The 13,706-nt window shown below is 46.9% G+C and overlaps 1 protein-coding gene; it reads right to left on the bottom strand.

Annotated features, from left to right (window-relative positions):
• Window positions 1-6,614: 6,614 nt before the first annotated feature.
• Window positions 6,615-13,385, bottom strand: GSTUM_00004971001 (uncharacterized protein). XM_002836796.2 has 11 exons: window positions 13,185-13,385; window positions 13,095-13,128; window positions 10,789-11,962; window positions 10,330-10,720; window positions 10,191-10,273; window positions 9,940-10,067; window positions 9,579-9,877; window positions 8,979-9,522; window positions 8,703-8,914; window positions 8,284-8,638; window positions 6,615-8,200 (listed from the first exon to the last, which is right to left on the bottom strand). The coding sequence occupies exons 1-11, from the start codon at window positions 13,212-13,214 to the stop codon at window positions 7,146-7,148; spliced, it is 4,305 nt and encodes a 1,434-aa protein (XP_002836842.1). The 5' UTR covers window positions 13,215-13,385; the 3' UTR covers window positions 6,615-7,145.
• Between the last annotated feature and the right edge of the window lie 321 nt (window positions 13,386-13,706).

Below are 13,706 nucleotides of genomic sequence, written 5' to 3'. Positions count from 1 at the left end.
AAAAATAACAAAAAAGTCGGGCCAACCCCCCCCCCCCCCATGAAAACAACGCATGTAGAGTGCGTCCATCAATTTGACAACCACCTGACAGGCGATCAATTCAATCCTCGTCGAGCGCGAGAGCTCCTTCACCCACTCACCCCCCAACCGGTTTGGTCGTCCGCTCTCTCCACGAGAACAACTCATTCCTCGCTGTCAAGTTAAGCTACCGCTCGTTCACCCCCTCGCTCACCGTCAAGTTTTAGCGAGAGTAGGAAAAAAAAAAAAGGAAAAAAAAGGAAAAAACCTAGTGTTCGTGATATATATCTTGCGCTGGATTTCAATGCGCACTGAGCTGCAACTGTAGGTTTTTTAAAACACCCTCTTTCTCAACGACGACGACGACAGCGTCCCTCAGTGTTATCGGATACTCGTCTGGGGTATGTGTGTGTAAAATATTGGGATACGTGGGGCATGTACTGTAAATCTATTCGGACGTAAATAAGTGCATGCATATATAGCCGCTGTTGCCGCCGAATGCCTTTTTTTATTTTTATTTTATTATTATTTTTATTTTACTTTTTAGAGTGTATTGTAGTTTAGCTAGCTGATGGCGGGGCGAACAGGACGTACTCTGTACTAGTTACAGTGGATGCGGCTGGGGATTGTTTGATATCCCCACCATAATATTTTGTTGCTGCTGCTGTGCTGCTGAGCAGGCAGGCCGGTGGGGTGCTGTATGAGTGGATAGGTGGTATACTTTCCCCATGCGTCCGTGGCCGCTGGCGGGGGCGAGAAAAAGGAAAAGTAGGAAGAATGGTCCATGGTACTGTGGATTCACCGGGGGACGGTTTCGGCTACCGTTGCAAATAATACCGCGGGATTACTAGAAATGGAGAAGCAGGAGAAGTGGTGTGGAAAAGGTGCTTGTTTGAACTTTGAACTCCCGTCAAGCGGGTGGCTTTTTTTTTCTTTTTCTTTTTCCTTTTATTTTCAAAAGGAAAAAAAAAAAAAGGTCTTTTGTGAGAACATGGTGCCGTGGCTTTGTTTAAGGGGTAAAATGACCGTATGCGAACTGCGCTTGCTTGCTACATGGACTAATGGTTTGGGTACATATAGCGGTAATTTTTGGCAGTCCTTTTCGCTTATTCTGCGCATTGAGAGGGGCGTTGCGTTGCTTCTACAGTACGAGTAGTGTGCTGTGCTATGCTCTTACGAACATGGTGCATATAGTCGGTCGTGAATCTTGAGTAGAGAAGAATACCATTTTTGAAGCTGGTTTTTTTTCTTCGTTGCACGGACCTTTCTATGATACATTGGTAATCGACTTCAGCAGTAGGAGGAGGAGTTGGAGGAGTTGGAGGAGGAGTAGGAGCTGGAGAGGGATCTGCGGCAATGTTTATTACCGTATTTAATGCGCAAGGTGAGAATGATCAACTCTTACATAGGTTTTAGCTCTGTTGATGGGCATGATCCAGACGCGTGGGTCTGCCTCTTTCCTAATAAACTGTTATTTCTCGGTGGCCGGTTTATTGGAGAGGAGAGGGATGATTGGGCGTGCGGAGGGCATTTTTTACCCTCAATTATTACCCCTTCGTTTTCCTGACCGCTATCTGCTAAGTTAGCTGTCAAGCGCGGAGAGCACGGTAGCATAAACACCTCAACGCTCTCATTGGATTCGTAACCTACCCGAAGTGATCTGAGACGTCCCAGGAATCCCATGGTTCGGCAATCTGGCCCATCCATCCAGCGTCCTGTTGGCCAATCTGGGGTAATGTCGTCTTTATTGGGCAGATGGTGGCGGCGGCGGCGGCGGCGAGGGCGGTGCTGGGAAAGCGAGGGAAATCATTTTTTGGGATTTCTGGGATTGGGAATTCGGGAGCTTAGCTTGAGGGTAATTTCAATGTTCAATTCAAAGGCTCCCTTCTCCGAGGCTGCATCAGCAGAAAATGGACCTGACCTTTAGGTAGCAAAGGTGGAAGGGATCTCCAAGCCAATATCTGCTGGTGAGCAGATGACCCACTATATTTGCTTTTGCTGAGTACTCAAGGACAGCACTGTACTCGAATACACCAAGAATAATCCTACCCAATCTGCTAATCTTGACGTTTTCGTTTTAGTGAGGTAGCCAATTCCACCCAATCCAATAGAAGCGTGGCCCCAGAAGCCCCACGAAAGTCCGAACAGCATGTTCGCAAACGGGGCCAATGTTCTATCATAAATTCCTGCACTTCGCCGCGGGCGAATACATACGTCGCGTGGTGAGTCAATAATCATCCGCATTAGGGCTTAAGAAATCTAAGGTAAACCGCAATGCCAAGAATATTCCTTTCTTTTTTCTCTTTTCTCTTTTCGCCTTCGTGGGCTTTACTTTTTCGGATTTTTCCGAGGTAACTTTCTCGCTGATGCACATAGGGTTAGTCCGTTTTTCTCACAGCTGGAACGCAGAATGTACGCAGAAAATACGTAATCGGACTGCCGGAGGGGGGGATTTCACCCAGTGGGTCCATGTGAATTCGGGGAGGTGCTATTGCATCGCGGGGTACATTCGGCGCTTTGTTGCAACCCTGCATGCCAATGCTGGCACAAGGGTACTTACAGTATAAAGTACCTATACGACACCGTACAAGATGTAATTGGCCGTTTAACCTCCCAGGCGAAGCCTCATGAGGCATGTCGTGGTTGCCGTAAAAGAGCTCCGAGAGTGCTGGTAACACTGGAGATGACGAGAATTAAAGAAGCCTGCATGCAATGTCATTGGGGGGCACTGGGGGGGACTTTGACGATTTGTCTGCTCTGCTGGCATCTCGGCCCCAAGCAGATGGTGCATGGTGGAGTGGTTGAATAAGGTGGTTTACACTTCTCCCTCGCTATCCTTAGTGGGGGGATTTCAACTGTTTATGCATGCTGGGATGTGCAACCGTTATTTCCCTATTGTTTCATTGATTGCAAGACCCTAAAGCCTAACTACCGGCCGTGGCTGCCCTGTCATAATCCGGTGAGCTTATGAGGTGCCGCTATGTGGAGAGAATTACATCGGGGTCTCGTATAGCGTTGAGAAAAAGTAGATAAAAAACGACAGAATGCAGGGAATGGAAGGGCAAATTTTCGACGGTGAGGGGCCCAGACATCAGTTGTTTGTTATCGCAGAGAGAGAGGGGGAAATACCAATCACTTGATCTAATCCTCATAGTCTCTCACTCGTGTCGCAAGCTTGGGCCCCGGGAAGATTCGGGCCACGTTGCTTTTGAGTCTGGAATCGCAATACCACTCTGAAGGTTATCCGCTTTTGCTTCAGTCTAATTGATTTTCAACAGCCCTGCGAATCTCTCATGTTGATAGCCACTTCAAGGTTTCGCACAGCGTGACAGGCACTGTACGGGCACCATACCGGGGACTTTGGAAGCAAGGGGGCACAAGAAGCATGAGGTAGCTCAGGTGCATAATTCATAAAAAGTTGTGGCATCTGAAGGATTGCCAGATAAGAACAACTTTGTTGTGCTGTTCGGGACGGAGTGTTGATCGTTCGGAGTGCCGATTCTCGCTTTCGGCGCACAAAGAGATAGGAGGCCCATATGGGTGCGTTTTGGCGTTTGAGACAGTACTAACTGGGCGATGCCTGAAGAGGCCATTAGTTGAACGGGTAATAGGGGGATATTTGTGCTAACGCTTGTTCTTGTAGGCACCTACCCAGCTCTTAGTAAATACTAATTGTAAGGCAGCTGTCGGTCCTATAAAGCGTATCGCTAGGTGTAGTTTTGGTTAATTGTGGATAATAATTGCCCTGTACTACATCTCTTTTACGTACGGATAAAGCTGGTACAGGAAATTCCCAAGTTAGACAGCCTCTTGGGCCGCTCGGACACTCCCACCTGGATAGATGCTGATTGTGTAGGTTTTGTATGAGGAAACGAGTGGTAGTTAGCATAGTTTCCATAGTTCATTTAGGTAAACTACTGGAAAGTTTTTTTTGTTAGGGTTTTGCTGTCTGGGTGGTCTGGGAAGCTGTCGACTGGATAACCGTGGCGCCTTGAGTCAGCGGGGCATATAATAAATCCCTAGAATCTGGAGGTGGTGTTTCGATTAATCTAATAAAGTTAGATGTGAGACACACGGTTCTAGATCGGTCTATCACCGGATATCATTTGATCGCCCTCCATGTTTCATGGGTCGAAGTTTGTTCAATTAAACATTTGCTAAAGATTTGCTGTCTGGCTCCTGAAGGGAGGAAACGATAAACGGGTAAATAGCGCCATTTGGGGGCTCCCGCCCGGAAGACAATGGTAATGGAATATCCGTGCTAGATTGGGGTATTGCTGAGGTTTCAATGGTGTATGTGCCGGGAGCGATTTTGATAGAGGATGGAAGGGAAACGAGGTCAGATCTTTAGATTCTCCAAAGCTGGTCGGTTTTGTCAGCTTTGAGGAATGTGCGGATATAGAAACTATTAGTCTCGCTCCGTCTCAGGCCTGAATGCGTATATGTGATTTGTGCCATCAAGTTAGTGAGGGCAGTGTTGAATAAGCAGGTGGTTTTAGCGTCCGGTTGGCCCTAATATATCAGCTCTCAGTGTGCGGGTAGGATAGCTCGGGGGTCGTGTAAAGAGATATAGATATCATAATTACTCGTAAACAGTTCAGTTCGGGGAGTGGCCCTAAACAGATAACATGTGCCTGCCCGGTGCATAGTGTGAAAACAACCAGGACCACCCCAAGGTGATAGGAGAAACTGTGTTTCTGGATCAAGCACTCATCGAACCAATAGTCTCAGGGGTACCGGGAACCCCAGGGGTGTCTCATACTTTAGGGAAAGAGCGTTTATCCTCCGGAAAGACTGGTGCTCAAAAGGTGACAGAGGGTGCCTGCAGTCGTCAATCCTCAACAACCACCCGATAATGTGTAGCGCCCAATGGGTGCCGCCAGACGCCTGTAGGGCCCTGCGGTTTTCATTCATCACCCACGGGGGTCCAGCACGTTCAGGGGTTTTTGAGCCAATTGGCAGAACCCACCTATCATACTAGTTCAATAATTCTCTGGCCTCTCCCGAAGCCTCCGGAACTCAGACTTATATGTTATTCGTCTCCTGTGATGGCCCAGCTACCACGGGGTAAGGTGCGGCTTGCGGTCTGGCTCATAGATATTGTTAGTGGGTGGGGGACGTAAGGTGGAAAGAGGGCAGACGAAAAAACTGTGAAGGCGATGACGGGTGAATAAAGACCAGCAAACGAAAGTTAGTGACCTCCATGACCGGAATTATGTTTTCTTTCCCCCGCGGGGTCAAAAAGAAAAACTTTATCATACCTTCGGATTTTCTTATGCCCTGTTTGGCACGCCACAATATTAAAAAATATGTTTTCTTGAAGAATGGTTGTTGAATACCAAACACCCACGCCGGAGAGCATAGAAAGAGAATATCCGGGTAGCAGCTCGCTAACTGGCGTTTGCGGTAAAAAAAGAAATCCGGTAGGAGGTCTTTAGTTTGAGCTATAGTTAAGGGGTGTCATGTTAGAACACTTCCTTTGGAAGAGAATGCGGTTGTTACAGCGTGCCAAGCAGGTTTTATAGTACTTCTATGACTATTTTAGGCAGGACTGCTGTCCCGCAACTGCAACACAAACCTAGAATACCCCTGCCTACCTATGATACCGGGGGAAGAAACACCTCCACAATGGCCAAATAACCCCCTTATATCGATTCCGACATCTCATCTCTACATCTACCGACCCCACCCACCCTAAACCTCCACGAGGGGATTTGAGTATCATACCATACCCAGTCAGCCCACTATCGTATGCCAACGAATTCACTGGACTACCCCAGCACCATAACCCCTCCAATGTCCAGACAACATATCCGAGTGATACCCTATGATGAACTGGCACAATCCAAAGCGTTACTTACCTACTTAGGCCTTGTTTCGCACTCTAACTTTTGTAAGGCTTCTCAAACTGCACTCTGTTGGGCTCACGTCATAAAGGGCAGGGGGGGGGGGCGATATGTGGCGAAAGCAGACCAATAATTTCTTCAACCCTGTATAGTATTGCTGTGTTTTTATAAAGTTTGCGAATTCTATTGTATCATATGATATCATAGCTTTCAAACAGCACACCACCTCACACTAAAAACCCCACGAAAGTCGGTGTGCGAAACAGGGCGTTGGCCCGAAGCCATCTCCGGGTACAGCAATGTAGTGACAGGACTATTGTCTGTTGAGACCTGCTCTCGATAAAACAGGTTCACAATACCAGGGAGCTTTGGCCGGATCTTCCTACATGCTTCCATCGCCAAGCTTAGGAATGGATAATAGGATAAAATGGATATAGGATGAATAAGAAATCTAAGAGGAAACCGGTCGAGAAAGATTTTGCCAAGGGCTGTGTGGAGGAGAACGATAGTAAGCGGTTCGGAAGTCCATGCAAGTTCTGTGGACGAGAAGAATTAAATTTTGGAGTTTGGTGATTCCGTATGATAATTAATTGTGCGTTAACAAGTTGCCGAATCTGTTTGTGGGAAAAGTATCAGTAGTGTTGAAAATTTTCTGCTATGGACGGCGATAAGCAACTGTCTGTGTGCTTGGCATATGAGCCTGGGCTCGCGAAGGAGCATATTACAACTGAGTTGTCTAACTAAGATTCGTTTCCATGAATTTTGTGGATATTCATTGAATTAAAGGGTACAACCATCAAATAAGGCCTTTTCACCTAAGCCGACACAAACCCCCCTCCACAGTACATCAATCAATCGTGCTCGTAACGGAACCTAGAAGCAATCAGGAGAAAAAATAGAAACAGATTTCGCTGAATCTTCGCCCCCAGGTGCTGGCGAAATCCTTATAACATGAAAATGGGAAGCAATCATCAAGTGAGACGCAAAGAAGAGTAATAAAGGCCCATTAAAAGTATATTTCAAAGAATGTTTCGCGATGCAAACTTTAAGCCAGGCATCCGACCTAAAGCCTCCCTGCTGTTGAAAGAGAGGATAAAAAAGAAGAAAAAAAGAAGAGAAAAAAAAGAGCGGAACAAGGTGAAAGCAATGAGAAGGATAGCTTTTTGTATCAATGGAAACTGATGAAAATAAGGAGGAGAGTTTTTTATCTTGAACGACCCTATATTACCACCATTCAAAGGCATCCGAAATGTCTTGTCGCAGATCCACTTGCCACATTTCCTAAAGCAGCTGGACGTGCCTCTTATCAGTGCTATCGGTGTCGAAGGAGCCAGCATAGCTAGCTTCCGGATTCCCAGCCTCGTTGTTGCTGTTGTCGTTCTGAAAAAGGCCAGACGTATTAGATAGATGCATCGGAGTCGCATTGCTGGTGAGGGGGTTTTCGAGCTCATTGGCTCCCTGATCGCTGCCGCAGAAAATGTTATGATAAACATTTGATTTCTGAGGGGTGGTGTTAAAAGTGTTTTGAATATTATTTGCTTTTTCTGAGATGTTGTACACTTCTGAAGGTGAGTAATGCTCGTACGAGGAGTGACTATTGAAGGGGTATGTCGGTGAGCTCTGTCTATTAAACCACGGCGGGGGCATGTAGGAGTTTCTGTCATCCGATGTCAATCCCTGTCCATAAGGACCGGTATGGCATGAAGGTGTGATCTGTGTCTGGGTTGTTGGGGGGTAGTATGTATTTGGGGGATTCGGGAATTCTGGACTCCCTCCCCTGTGGTAGCTTCCAGGTTGGTTAGTGGGTGGGGGAGGGTGTGGGGACCCCATATCATAAAGGTGGGGTAATTGTATTTGGTGGCTAGAGCGTGTGAAGGAAGCGATAGTTTCGAGGGGAGGAATAGGTTCTGTGGGCATAGGCATATTTTGAGGGAAAAACGGTTGCTGCGATGCCTCAGTTTGTGTGTAAGTATTCAATCCCTGGCGCCCTCTGCAAGGAGACGAAGCGACAGGAATTGATGAGGTTTCTTGTGATATAGACGCAGCCGGGGAGATGGCAAACCCCGGCCCATGGAGCTCAACCGGACTTTGGGAGGGATTAGCCCTCTCATAAATCACACCAGACTGATCGGATCCATCGAGCCCGTTGGCTGAGATTGTTTGGATACCGTCAACATCTATTGTGGAGTCCTCTACCTTAATGGACTTGGTGTCAGTAAAAGGTAAAGCTGAAACATCACTATTCGTCTCAGTTTCCAATATTGTCTGCTTCTCCGAGGCTCCTTCTGATGCGTTGTGGGCTATATATCTTGCAGTCGCGGCAATTCTGAATAGTCCTGTGGGAACCACGGTATGCTAAAATATTTTGGGAAAATTAGTCCTAAGTTTTGAAATAAGCAAACAATCAAGAATGCAAAACTTGCCTCCCAGTGAGTTTGAATTCCTGCCCCTTTCATCACCATAACATCGCCGTGGTTAAGGCATAAATCTAGCATGGCTTTATTGGACCTTCCCTTAGCACGCATAGAGGATGCATTGGTTTGAAGACCCGCTGCTATCTCTCCAGAAATTTCCTCCTCTTCATCTTCCAGATTCTCCTCGTTGCAAATGCTGTAACCGGACCCAGCGTCTTGGGGATGCTTCTCAGGTTCGGTTGTCCAACAATGCCGATCACTCTTATACTTAGATTTCACACGAAATTTCATTCTTGCCGAACCACCAAGAGAGATAGAGGCTACCGTTTCCCCTAACCCTTCTTCGCCATCGTCGTGATACTGCAGTATTTTAATATTAGCTCCAAATATAGCATTTAGGAAAAAGGGTGTGATCATTACTCACATCCATTTTCTGTTTTTCGAAATACCCCACATTGAGAACCTCGTTGAACTGGGCCTCGGGATGGATTAACTGGACGCGCTGGTGTATCAAATCCAGAGCCTTTAGGACAACAGGGGGGGAGTCGTGGAAAGGGAGGCTATTGACATCGACAATGAATTTGTAGGGAGCGCCACAGTTGTACATAAACTGCTGGGTGAGCAATCTTCCTTGAGCTATTTCAATTATTCATATATTAGTATTTTCTTGTGCCTCAGGAATCGGAGGGGTTTTGCTCACAGTGATGGCACTTCATAGGAAATCGCCTAAACGGCATATCAAGGTTTTGATAATTTTCCAATAACCAGTTGGCATCCTCATGTCTCGAGTTGCTCACCTTGTTAGCCAGAATATGTGTGACAGTACCGCAATCTCCTAGCTGATACTGAACCACTGTCATCCCCTCTTTAACGAACCTCTTTGAGTTTATCTCCTCATTGTGGAAATTATTTGGAATGGCGGGCCCAGTGTAGACAGGCCGGTGAGGATCTGCAAGACGTGCAGCATCAAAGACGGTGCGAGGCGGATTATAAGAAAACCCGCATGCCGGACAAAGCCACCCAGCCCAAAGTTCTCTACAACTCAAACGTCCACATGTAGGACAACACATTCCCTTCCAGAAAGGGCGCGAGACACCACCACTCTCTACATGGGCAGAGAGTTCAGTATCCAAAGGTGGTGCCAATGAATTGGGTGGCTGGAGGAAATCTTCGGGCCACGGGGTACGACAACTTAGGAAGTTTTCCGTGTAGTTAAGTTTGGTGGGCATACCAGCGTCATTAATCTAGATTGCTTTTTAGTGAAAATTAGTGGAATAGTGAATTGCGTCGCATAGCTTACCATCCAAAAGCGCTTGCAATTGGGATTGAGACAAGCCCAACCTTCTTCATAAATATGAGGGCTTTCCTTCTCACAGCTTGAGCAACTAACTTTGGTCATCTCCTGGGGAGGATTTGACTCTTCAGATGGAGTGGCAGCCCACCAGCCATCGGAAGTGGTATTTAGTTTTTCAAACCGAAACTTCCACCGAATGCATTGGCTGAGTGGGTCTCTCTCAGCCCAGGCCGCGGTCACCTTGAACCAATCCATCACACAGTATCTATGAGGGATCTTTGATGGAGAGTTTGTACATTGATTGCCTATACTTAGTGTTAGCTTCAATGGCCTGAAGATGTGTGGCCGGGATCAATGCAGCTAATACCCATTATCAAGACCAACGGCCACTTCTGATTCATATTTCTAATTAGGTATTTGATTGTGTTGTCGTCAATAGTCTGATCCATGAGTAGTCTCCGTTGGCCATTGTCGTCAGTCCCTGACTTTCCGCCACTGTAGAAACCTATTAGGAACTGTTTTAGATTTAGGGTAATTTTTGTTTAAACCTGCCTGTGCGAAATAACTACTTTAGAGCTAATGTAGTCTCTCGGAGATGCGAAACCATCGAGCAAGTACCCATGCACCAAGCCGTCATGGCCATAGCAACCCGCCTGATAGCTCCGGTAGTAGGGCAAACTCTCACAAAGTTCTTGGCGGGTCTATTCACCAATGTTAAAGCGGACTCTTTTGCTAACAAGAGGGGAGGAGAGCATACTTCACACCATACTTCTGGTTTGCGAATACCAGGAGGCTTGTTCTTTTGAAAATCTATTGAGCTCCAAAGTAAGGGTTTCACCTTTTTCATCTCGTTGATTTCATTTTTGGTCTCGCTCTTGATCTCCCCACCTCTGACATCGGATTTTCTTGGTCTCCCTCTTCTTATGACAGATGTACTTTGGAGGGACAAATCCCCTAAATTCTTGCTAGAAGATGCTCCTGGGTGTGGTGGCAGCGCAGCTCGGGTATCGTCTCCTTGCTTGATGCGTTGTTGCTTGGGCCTAGCGGGCATCCACCCAAGTTCCCTCTTGCATTCACGCTCACGCCCAGTACGTACACACCTACCGCAAGGTAGGGCTCGATCACAAAAATAACGAAGCTCACCGCAACTACAAAAATTTCCCAAAGGTTAGGGTGAAAACGAAATAGCATAAATTGGGATTAAGAAGAAACTCACAAATCACATCCACGAGGAATGGATAAAACACCATCTACCACCCGGAATGCATTCTCGTCGACGCGCGGGTCACGAACATCTGGCTCATTGAACCCCCCCAAAGCTTTTGCTTCTGAGAGTTCTAAAACTTGACTGTTATTGAGTTTTTGTTTTTTCAAAACATTCTCATCCGAGAGTTTTAGAGAATCGTCAAATTCTTGTACTTCTGAGCCAAAACCTTCATTGAGAAGAATGTTATCTGCATTCAGAGAAAGCCCTTCATCTTCTATGGGGCTCTGGGGGCTCTCACCTCCATCATCTGTAGACCGACCATTAGTATACATGGTATCTTTTCTAACCATACCATGTAGTTCCGAAAGCGTCCCTCGTTCACTAGAATCTTTATCCCCAGAATAGCGCCGTGCTCTCCCCAATCCAATATTGTTTTCACAAGGGTTGTCAATGTGTCCAAGCAGTAAATGCTTTGCACTGACACACTCAGGTTCGGTCTCCGTTGTAGCAACAGTGTCGGCTGAATCTGTAATGGCTAAACCCCCCAAATTCTGCCTTTTTTCATCATGCTTCCTCTTCAATATTGAGGGAGCCATGGCATCTTTATTAGGTGCCAGTGGGATCTGTTGTATACCATTAGCAACACCTAAAGAAAAAATTTCGACATCTTTTAAAATCTCGGGAGACGCCAACTCGTGTTCCGTCTCTTCTTTCTTGAGATTCATAGGATGCCTCACTGTGTTTTTTGATCTACGCCTTGTAGCAAGTGGGGATATTTTTGAGACTCTGGCATGAGAACTCCTCAACGCCGAATCGCGAACTCGCTGAGATACACGACGATAGTCGGTGATTATTATTTCAGGGTTGGTGTCTGGCACTCGCAATGCAGCAACCATCTCAGGATCTGCACAATGATCAATCCGGCGGGGGCGACGGGCTCTAGGCCGCGCAGTAGGAGATATAGGGGTAGCTTCAGAACAGCCTGCTTTATTTCCATCACCATCACCCTCAACCTTTATATACCCCGGAGAGCTCGGGAGGGTGGGAACCTCCGAGAGTTCCGAGATCGTTGACGATGATGACTCATGAGCCGGCCACATCTGATGAACCGGAGTACTAGGTTGGGGTAAAGCAACGCTGTCCTCCGCTTTAGTAGGCCCAGCCCTAGCATGGGAGTCCTGGGCTAGAATTCCCCAAGAAACAGTTAGATCCGTAAAAACAAAATTATAACCTTAGCGCGGCTCTAGATAAACGAGTGAAACACTATGATTCACAATAGCAGAGAAACCATAATAGCTAAAGCACTAGCCACCAACACAAAAGCACAACAACGAAACCTGCTTCCCCACGTACATAATTGGTAACAAGAGCAAGGCATGTAGTGTAAAAGCTTGGGGATCCAAGAGCCTCTACGCCTGGAGAACAAAAAAAAAAAAAACCCGAAAAGAAGGAAGGAAGAAAAAAGAAAAAATAGGGTAGACGTAGTAAACTAATTAAAAAGGATCAAGTGAGGATGGAAGTGGTGTGAAAGGAAAGTCTTACCTTCTACAGAATCGAAGTCATGCATTGTAGGAAGTTTTGTAACCGGAGATTGAGAGTATATGAAACACCAGATAAATCTCTTTTAGAGAGGTTTATCAGAGGCAAATGGGTGAGGGATGGATGAACGGATATAATGGATGAAGTAGTGTAGATGGAGTGAGAGTTGATAATTGAGAGAAGGGATAGTTTGTCAATTCAAAAGGGTGAGGACGGGAGAGAGATTGAAAAGTAGTGAGAGGGAGGAATGAGTGGCAAAATGGTAAGTAGTAATGGAAGCGAAGAGAGAGAGAGGTGGAGCGGTGAGAGAAATGGTGAGAGTATGTGAGTGAGAGAAGGCGTGGAGATAGCGAGGTGGGGGAAGGGGAAAGGATGAAGAGGGAAGAGGGCTGGGGAAGGAGGTATGTGGGGAAAGAGGCAAGAAGTGGGAAAGAAGGGAAGAAGAAAACGAGGGAAATGAGGGAAACGAGGGAAGCGAGGAAGGGAGAGGGAGAGGGAAAGAGAGGGAGAGGGAGAGGGAGAGGGCCGTAAGGTTGCTGGCAATAGAGTGACGAGGATTGCAGGTGCACACGCACCCCCGTCGTCGGTTCTTCCAGGCAACGTCAGCGCAGAGAGTTAAGGTTGGCGGGCAGGGGGGGCTCCCGGGGGACCCAGGGAGCTGGTTCCTGGTATCGCAGAAACAAAAAGGCGGAGTAAATCACAGGTACTTGTTATGGATGTCTGAGATAGTCTGCACATGCAGGGAATTTAAGGTTTTGTGGATTCCGAGGGCAGACCAATCTTCCGACAGGGGGGAAACAATCGTAATCTCTAAGGGTTCGCAAATTTCAGTTGAAATACGCCGCTTCTTGACTGACCTCACTCACATCTGTGGCAAGTTCCTTGGACCACACCATGGTAAGTTTCTTTTCTTTTCTTTTTCTCTCTCCTCCCTCCCCTTTCCTGAATCGGGTTTCACACCGTACCCATGGTCGTCGAGCAGGATCCAGAGTTATTCGGGGGTAGAGCTTATCGAGAGAGTTAGTGTTCCCCGTTTATCGAATACATACAGGCTCCAGATATGGCGGAAGAAAAAGGAGACTGATGAGATAAATATCTTTCGTCGGGACTTGAAAAAGGAGCAAAAGTATGCAGTCATGTGTACTCGCCATGTATCTCAGACAGTGTGATACCCCGAGACTGGAGTGCGCATGCCCGTGGGCTGCACTCGCAATTCACGCCCCACATTTCCGCCTGTGTCACATAATACCCGCTGCATGGGTGCTAACCCGGTCAGGGCAGATTCCTTATCCATTGGTTACTGCCTGAGCTGGCGCAGTGGACCAAGCTATCATTCGCTTGTTCGAGTCTATTAATGGACCTATAGTCTGAATGGGGGGGTAGTCCTA

The sequence above is a fragment of the Tuber melanosporum genome (assembly GCF_000151645.1).
Source record: "Tuber melanosporum whole genome shotgun sequence assembly, scaffold_16, strain Mel28".
Classification (NCBI taxonomy): Eukaryota; Fungi; Ascomycota; class Pezizomycetes; order Pezizales; family Tuberaceae; genus Tuber; species Tuber melanosporum.
Note: the sequence above shows the minus strand (reverse complement) of the source record. Positions and strands in the feature narration are given on the sequence as shown.

What these genes read in the sequence shown, in the direction of transcription:
- GSTUM_00004971001 (XM_002836796.2), bottom strand. Translation starts at nt 13,214, where the DNA reads ATGGTGTGGTCCAAGGAACTTGCCACAGAT. An exon ending in ATTGCAAGCGCTTTTGGATG is followed by an intron (nt 9,523 to 9,578) that starts GTAAGCTATGCG and finishes AAAGCAATCTAG; the next exon opens with ATTAATGACGCTGGTATGCC. An exon ending in TCGAAAAACAGAAAATGGAT is followed by an intron (nt 8,639 to 8,702) that starts GTGAGTAATGAT and finishes AAAATACTGCAG; the next exon opens with TATCACGACGATGGCGAAGA.